The sequence below is a fragment of the Bison bison genome, unplaced genomic scaffold (genome assembly GCF_000754665.1).
Source record: "Bison bison bison isolate TAMUID 2011002044 unplaced genomic scaffold, Bison_UMD1.0 scf7180017864203, whole genome shotgun sequence".
NCBI lineage: Eukaryota > Metazoa > Chordata > Mammalia > Artiodactyla > Bovidae > Bison > Bison bison.
The window spans coordinates 2,772,674-2,781,838 of NW_011494775.1; the positions used below are offsets into that span (position 1 = coordinate 2,772,674).

At 46.1% G+C, this 9,165-nt stretch overlaps 1 protein-coding gene across 1 annotated transcript in view; it reads left to right on the plus strand.

The window, feature by feature from the left end:
• Window positions 1-9,165, plus strand: part of TRPC7 (transient receptor potential cation channel, subfamily C, member 7) — a 151,245-nt gene that overhangs the window by 129,861 nt on the left and 12,219 nt on the right. Inside the window, exon 8 of the mRNA XM_010844477.1 lies at window positions 5,023-5,218. Coding sequence (XP_010842779.1) covers window positions 5,023-5,218 — 196 coding nt within the window. The remainder of the gene's footprint in view (window positions 1-5,022; window positions 5,219-9,165) is intronic.

Here is a 9,165-nt window from a genome sequence, read left to right on the forward strand (position 1 = left end):
GATCTTTGCAGACAGGAAGTAAAATGAACCGTGTTCAGAAAGGTCAATATGCTGCTGGATTAACTCCATTCAGCCCTGGGTGGAAGCCCCTGAGGGCTGATGGGCTGTATGTGCTGTCCCTGGGTAGGCCAAGGCAGCCGGCGCATCCTTGCCCACAGTCCTGTTGCACTTGCTCACACCAGGGGGCTTGCTTTAGCCTGGAACCTCCACAAAACCAAACCAGTTCTGTGCATCCTGCATCCTGCTCTGTAGGGTGGCTGGCAAGTAAGCAGAGTTCAGTGAATGTTCAGCAAATAAACACAGGAGTAAAAATAATAGATACCATTTATTGGACCCTTACTCTAAACTTTACATGGGTTGTTCCATTTAGTCTTACAGCAACTTAATAATAAAGCATCACTGTCCCTTTCATTGCAGAAGGCAATGGCACCCCACTCCAGTACTTTTGCCTAGAAAATCCCATGGACGGGAAGCCTGGTTGGCTGCCATCTATGGGGTCGCATAGAGTCGGACACGACTAAAGCGACGCAGCAGCAGCAGCAGCAGTCCCTTTCATAGCAGAGCAAACTGAGGCTCAAGCAGGTTTTGTAATATGCTCAAGTTCATACAGCCAGTGCACAACAGGGCTGGGATTTGAAGCCAGGCATGCATCTTTGCTTTCTTACTCCTCCAGCCATCTCTGTGAAGAGTCCTGTGACTGACCCAACTGCAGGAAACTGTGGCAAGCTTGGTAAAAAGCCAGAGTGGGTGGGAGCAAATAAGGAACCAGCAGCTCCCACCCCTATCAGTAAAGAACCTCAAATTTAGCCTAGAGACCAGCCATCTGAGAGTGGGGGGGTTTCTGTGAAACAAGTGGCCTCATGGTGAATATCAACTAAATCAATCACAAGATACTTTTTTCTTGAAAGACAGCCCCAGACCTCTGCAGTGACTGGTCTTCTGCCCCATGCCCTGTATCCCATAGCTCCTGAAAATTACGAGTGATGATTGGTACATGACTCAGAGAGTATCATAACCACACATGGGGGCTAGCTCCAATGCCCAAGATCTTGCGGTTAAGAATGTACTCCTGACTCCTATCCAAGACCGGCCTTCTCTCTAAGAATGTATTGTTATGGGTTTCCAAGGTCAAGGTAACACAGGGCAGGGAGGACAATTTCATTTATTGCCAACTACATATTAAACCAGAAGATGCCACTAACCTGATCTATCAAGTTACTTGTGGAGCTGTTGTCACCACAAAAAGCATCGAGTTTTCATGCAAGACTTTGTCCCCCATTTATTTTTCAGCAAGGATGTCTGTCATTTCATATCAATTTATAAAAGCTCTTTATGTCAGAAAGACATCAGCCATTGTCATATGTGCTGCAAATCCTTTCCTCAGTCTTGGCCTTATAATTTTACTTAATATGTTTTCAACATATACAAGTCAAGCTTTGTGTTTGCATGCCTTTCCATCTTTTCCTTTTTAGTTTCTGAAGCTTCTCCCAGACCAAGATTATATAAATATTAATATCTTCTTCTGGCTTTTTGACTATGTAATTTTTAAACATTAAATGGTTCAGTTCCGCTTAGAATTTAGTTATATGTGTGGACAACATATTGTATTGCTTGCCATTTACCACTCAGTCCAGCTAATTGGGCATAAACTCAGCCCATAAGGTCCCGTCTGAGGAACAACAGCAAAAACAGTCTATGCAGTTAGTCCACATCACAGGGCATGAGTACAAAGGAAAGACTCAAGAGATCCCGGGAATGAATCTAGCCGTTATAGATGATTTAGACAGTGGACCCAGCTTTTCCTTAATGGAAATCTTTGTTACTGCAACGCCTTCTGCTCCATGATGAGAGGAACCAAGGGCTACAGACACTCCCTAAAGAGCTTAGAAGAATTTGTTAAAAATGCATAGTTGGGCTAAGATCCCTTCCTGCCCAGCCCAACGTCAAGGCTTACTGCTTTGGAGGGGCTCATTTCCACTCTAGCAGTCCCATTGAGTCTGAGCCACCGACAATTAGATTCTCTTGGAGGTCATGGCCACTTCTAAAGCTGTAGAACAGAAATGAAACTGATGTGAAGACTGTCTGACAGCCAGACAACAAATTGAACAGATCAGCATTCTAAGCCTTGGGGGTGGGGGGTGGGGTGTTAGAGAAGGGACCAAGGCATAGGTTTATGCTATGCTATGCTAAGTCACTTCAGTCGTGTACGACTCTGTGTGACGCCATAGACGGTAGCCTACCAGGCTCCCCCGTCCCTGGGATTCTCCAGGCAAGAACACTGGAGTGGGTTGCCATTTCCTTCTCCAACGCATGAAAGTAAAAAGTGAAAGTGAAGTCGCTCAGTCCTGTCCGACTCTTAGCGACCCCATGGACTGCAGCCCACCAGACTCCTCCATCCATGGGATTTTCCAGGAAAGAGTACTGGAGTGGGGTGCCATTGCCTTCTCCGAGGCATAGGTTTAGGGATCTGTAAATATTCTTCTCTTACTGGAACACATACTGCTTAGTGGGCAATCTCTTCCTCCTCCGGATTAATAACATATAATGCCTAAGTGAAGGTACCAGGGTAAGTCATAGCTTAGTAACAAAATTCACAGCAAGAAGCAAATGAGAACAAAACTCATGCCGAATCTAGGCCATTTTCCCAATCAAAGTGCAGACGGTTTTCCCCAGATGTGTTCCAGAATGGCCGGCTTCATTTATGACAGCCAAAGGTTAGTGGGGTTTTCAAGGTAAGAAAGGGAAAATGAATTTCTGTAAAGTGTCTCTCAGTTAAATGTATCGTCCATTTCTTCAGTTGTCCCCACTAAATGCGTTACCCTGGACCAGTACCTGTCTGCCCAGCCCCCGTCCCTCGGAGAACGTGTTCTCTGGTTTCCACCAGACCTGTTAGGCAGGGACCAAGTGTCAGAGAAATCACGTCCTACCATCTCCTTCCAGTTTTGATTTGTGGCTCATTCAGTGGTTTTAGGTTCTCTCTGCCACTGTTCCCTTCCACGAGGGTGACCACTGAAAGATTGCTTCTTAATGGAAGGCAACACCTGCGGTGAATCGTGCCCACACACTGAGCAGCATCTTTTTCACAGAAATCGGATGCTGCATCTCATGTGAGGAGAATTAGCATCAGGTGCTGGGGCTCTAACATGATCCCTCAATATCCAGTCATTATCAATGAACCCCTAAACTCCTTCTTACTAAAACCAAGTTAAATTAAATATTTCAAACTCACAGATTTCAAAGAAACCAGAAACAGATAATGGCAATAAAAACTCAGTTTAGTGCTCGGGCTTCAGACTCTGGGATTCACAGGGAATGAGCAAACAGCTGGCTAGACACACAAACATGTACACCCACACACCCAGCCACACACACTCTCTCTCTTTCTCTCTCTCTTTCACACACAAACATACACACACACAGGAAAGCTGAAAATTCATGCAAGTCAGTGTTGGATTTTTAGCCCAAGTGACGAATACCAGTATTTTTGTACATCTTGTCAAATAAATACCAATCCTCTAAAAAATGCTGTTTTTTTCCCCCAAGACCTAGCTAATCCTGGCGATTTGTGGGTGAGTGCTAAAAGTCTGAAATGTTAAAGAGAAAAAAGAAAGTGCTTTCTCATAAGAGTACCCAAAATCTGGATGCAAACTAAAATACCTGTACTTAACCCTTCAGATATCACACACACATGCATTCTCTAAAGCACACAACCAAAACCCAGCTTTTAAATTGAATTATGTGTCACAACGGAGAAGGCAATGGCACCCCACTCCAGTACTCTTGCCTGGAAAATCCCATGGATGGAGGAGCCTGGTAGGCTACAGTCCATGGGGTCGCTAGGAGTTGGACATGACTGAGCGACTTCACTTTCACTTTTCACTTTCATGCATTGGAGAAGGAAATGGCAACCCACTCCAGTATTCTTGCCTGGAGAATCCCAGGGACAGAGGAGCCTAGTGGGCTGCTGTCTATGGGGTCGCACAGAGTCGGACATGACTGAAGCAACTTAGCAGAAGCAGCAGCATGTGTCACAAACCTGATACAGGGTCAGAGCCACAAAGTACAGACTATGAAATAGTCTATACTATTCATATAGAATAGTACTCTACTATTGAATCCTACTCTTAAACCAAGGTATTTTGGTACCTTGATCATCTCAGAAGCATCAAAGAGCAGTGTCCTAAAAGCCAGCTCTCCCCTGGGCTGCCCTCACAGCACGAGTAGCCTCTTGAGCTGCAGGGGGAGGTTTAGGCAGTTACCTGGTGAATTTGATCAATATGGACACACCAGACTCATCACTCTCATTCCTGAAAACTCATCCCCAGATTAGAGCACCCAATATATGAGGCTGCCCTCACTACCCAGAGCCAGGGTGGAGGTAAACCTTAGTGGTTTGAAGGACCTACTTTTGAAAATCTCAGGCGTGCCTGGATTCGTACCCACACTTGCCAGCTGAGCGCTCCTGGGAAAGTCAGGGAAAGCTCTTAGCATCACTCCTTCCACCTGTCAAATGGATATAATAAGCCAGCCCATTGCAGCGGTGGTCATGGGGCTTAAGTGCACTGCCCTGTGATGATGACCAGCAAGCCCCAGTCACCAGTGACGCTGGCTCCATTCACAAACACCATCCCCTTCCCTTTCCTATGGGGCTGGATAGTTTGAAAAGAGACACTCGAGAGGCTACTGAAGGAAGAGTGTGCTTTCTGAGGCTAATGACCTTCAAAGACAAATATTTGCCCTGGCAGTTAATTTTAAATGTTAAAGTAATTGCAGCAAGATAAGAACTGCTGCTGTAGCCAAGAGTCCCAAGAAAGGACTGACTGGGAAAGAAAGAGCCTGCCCTACTGTGTTCTTTCAAGTTTTCTTAGGGACCTGACTATCTCATGGTTTCAGATTCCAGGCACCAGCGAGCAGCCCCAGCCCCACTCCAGAATAACCACTGATGTCTGAGTGGTGGCAGTTCTCTGGTGAGAGTTGCCAGTTGATGCAAACTGCCTAAGAGGACTGTCTGTTTCCTTCTAGGGTTGAAGAAAGCTTCAAAACCTTATTTTGGTCCATCTTTGGCTTGTCTGAAGTGATCTCGGTGGTGCTGAAATATGACCACAAATTCATCGAGAACATTGGCTATGTTCTCTATGGCGTTTATAACGTCACCATGGTGGTCGTGCTGCTCAATATGCTAATAGCCATGATCAACAACTCGTATCAGGAAATTGAGGTAAGACCAGTTAATTGAAAATGCTCTCTCTCCCTGAGTTTAATCTGCATCCCTGTTTGGGGGATGATGAGGGTAATGATATTAGAAGCCCATGGGTTATTAAATGTGAATCCAGAGCAAACCACAGTCATTCTTCCTGGATTGCTCCAAGAAGCACTTCCAGCCAACCAGCCACAAGGCATGGCTGCACTGCATCTGTAATGGCCCAATGAGGGCAGAAAGAGTCGGTGTCATGAATCTTTCCTCTTCTACACGTACCCCCTCAGGAGAGCATGCAGGTGACCCATGGCAAATTGGAATGACTATTTATTTCTACCCACATTCACTTCTGCCTCTCCTGTATTATTTATTAAGTACCTACTGTATGCTGAGCCTGTCCTTGGCACGGGTGATACAGAGATGACCAAGACAAAATCTCTGCCCTTGGAGAGGTTTTCACTCAGTACAGTGAGGAAAAACAGACACACCAGCCAACAATGCGCCAGTGCAGGGGGGGCAGTGCATCCGGAGAAGTCCCAGCAGGTGCAGAAGGTGCAGGGCGGAGACAGGGAGTGAGTGTGCGGGGAGGAAGCTTGCAGAGGCCATTCAAAGACTGATTCTGCTAGACAGACAAAGGCATCGAGAGTGTATCGGGAGGCAATTTATCAAAATCTAAAATGCATGAACCATGAGCTATTGATTGCAGCCTTGTTTGGAACAGCAAAAAATGAAAAACAAACTAACTGAGCGTTAATAGGAATCTAGTTAAATAAATTATGATGCGTCTGAACCACGGGAACCTGTTCAGTTTCTAAAAAGGATGAGGACGGTCTCTATATTCTGATGTAGAAAGACCTCCAATTATAATGATAAGCAGAAAAAATCAAGCTTCAGAACAATGTATATATTGAACTGTCTTTACGTAGAGAGGAAGAAGAATGAAAACGTATTCCTTTTTGATTGTAAAATCATTTGAAAAAGAAAAATAACCTGAAAGGGTACACAAGAAGGGGTGTACTGTTGAGAGGTGGGGGTTGGGGGACAGGATGGCTGTAAACGCTTTTTCTTTAAACCCTTTCCTGCTTAAAATCATATCACTGTGTACCTATTAGAAGTTAAATGAATAAACTCAACATTAAAACAAAATAAAATGCACTGATGCTTTTGATACAACAATTCCGTGCAGAAATATGATTTTACATAGACATTCATTAAAAGAAAACGCTGGAAATAGCCCATCAACATGTTTAAATAAGTGGAGATAGCACAGACGTTAAAACGCTGTTTATAAACAATAAGACTTTTTTTGTGCTGACAGAGCAAATCTCTATGATATTGTGAAATGAAAACAATGCAAGCTGTAGAAAAATATCCTTGGGCAAATCCCATTTACATAATAATACAAATGTGCCTATGCAGAAAGCAAAGGTAGGAAATGGTACCCTCTGAGGCAGCAAGTGAAACAAGAAAGGAGTTTTGAAAGGGGACTTTCACATTTGCTTGGTATACCTCGGTACTTAAATCTCTTATAAGAAACAATTATTCGTGTATAGAAAAATAATTGATTGTCATGTATCAGTTGGCTAGGGCTCCCACAACAAAATATCACAGACTGGGTGGCTTAAATAACACAAAGTTATTCCCTCATAGCCCTGGAGGCTAGAAGGTCAGGGTCAAGCTATGGGCTTGATTTCTTCTGAGGCCTCTCTCTTCGGCTTTCAGATGACTGCCTTCCTGCTACGCCCTTTCAGGGCCTTTCCTCCATGTGTCTCTTCGGCTTATGATCACACCAATCATGATGGACTGGAATGCCACCCTTAAAGCCTCATTTAACCTTAATTACCTCTTTAAAGACTTTCCAAATACAACCACATTCTAAGATACTGGTGCTTAGGGCTTCAACATATGGATTTTAGGGGGAAGCTTTGGTCCATAAAACTCCAAAAAAACACTATTCTATACAGTAGGAATAGCATGTACCAAGACAGAGAGGGGTCAAACAGTGTGGTATATACTCGGCACCAGGCTTCCCAGGTGGCACAGTGGTAAAGAATCTGCCTGGCAATGTAGGAGACGCAAGAGATGCAGGTTCGATCCTGGAGTCGGGAAGATCCCCTGGAGTAGGAAATAGCAACCCACTCCAGTATCCTTGCCTGGGAAATCCCGTGGACAGAAGAGCCTGGTGAGCTACGATCCTTGGGGTTGCACAGAGTCAGACACGACTGAGCATGCCTGTAATACTTGGCTCTGCGCTCAAGAGTGTAGACTGAACAAGGAAAAAGACAAGAGGATAGAGGAAGAGGTGATCCTGCATGAAGCCTTAGTCTTAGCCCCCAGCTCTAACACCCCGGCCACCTACAGGAAAAGGCAGCACTGTATCAGCAAACAACATATATATATATGTATATATTTATGTGTGTGTTTTACAGACTTGGTCACCTATGTGGATAATGAGCTATTGCTAATTAACCTTCTTGGGCCTCAGCTTCCCCACGTGTCAGAGACCCCAGATGGTGCCTGGCATACGTGGGTGTCTAGAGCACTCGCCCCCGGTTTCTGCCCCATCCTATGGAGCACATCGTGTGTTGGTCCAAATGAATATGGCATGGGAAGTCATGTGACTGGCATGAGCGATGCCCACTAGTTTGGGACAGGAGTGAGCAAGCCCATGGCTTGTGATGTCAAGTTACCCACCACAGGGTGGTGCCAGGAGACAGAGAGAGCAGACTGCAACCCACACCTGCCCTTGGGCACTGGGCTTCTCTTTGTGGGGTGGGAGCGCACAGTGCCCACTGGCTCCTTGCTGACTCCTGTACGAGGACCCTGAGGACTGCTGCCGGGATGTGCCTGGTGTGTTCGTGGTCACACTGAACTTTGGTGAAGTAAATCCCTGTAAATCTGTAAATCCCTGCAGGAGAACACTTATTTATTCAATAGCTCTTGAGCATCTACATCTGAATCCACAGACCTGCCTGCCTCTGAGCCTGCTTCCACCCCCGCCATGGCTCCCACGGGAGGGCAGACATGCCTTCTCCCCCTGAGCAGCCCCTCCCCTGTCCCTGGGCCCCCTGCCCTCCCCTCCTCAGAAGCAGCCCTCCCCACCTGCATCCTCACCTCTCTTTCTCTATCTAATCCTTCCTGTCAGCATCTAAATGCATCTCTTGATCTTGAAAATAAAAGAAGTAACTACAAACAACCCTCCCTCCACCTCCCTTTGCAGCTCTCAACCTCTTTGTCTCCTGGTCTTTACTGCCCACAAAGAGCTGTTTACGCTTCTCTCTGCCTCTCCACTGATTAACTGCTACTCTTCTCCACTCCAGCGTACCCACACTTGACCTGGTTGAGAACTCCTCACCCTTTGGATCTCAGCATAAACACTAGCCTTTGGGGCAGCCCTCTCCAACCCCCAGGGGCAGAACCCCTCCCCAGCTGTGAGCCCAGATCTAGATACAAAGAGCTGATGAGTTAACATACTCATGTCACTGGCCAGGCTCTGTGTCCCAGGAGGTCATGTTTGCCAAACCCAGTGCCTCCCTAGCATGGGCCAGGCATGCAGTAGGTGAACTGTAGGTTGGCATGTAGTAGGAGGTTGGCTGAGTGACTGAAGGTTGAATACCAGGCACTGGGTTAAGCTATGGAGATACAAATAATATTTACTAAGAGTTTCAGTTCAGTTCAGTTCAGTCTCTCAGTCGTGTCTGACTCTTTGTGACCCCATGAATCGAAGCACGCCAGGCCTCCCTGTCCATCACCAACTCCCGGAGTTCACTCAGACTCACATCCATCGAGTCAGTGATGCCATCCAGCCATCTCATCCTCTGTCGTCCCCTTTTCCTCCTGCCCCCAATCCCTCCCAGCATCAGAGTCTTTTCCAATGAGTCAACTCTTCGCATGAGGTGGCCAAAGTACTGGAGTTTCAGCTTCAGCATCATTCCTTCCAAAGAAACCCCAGGGCTGATCTCCTTCAG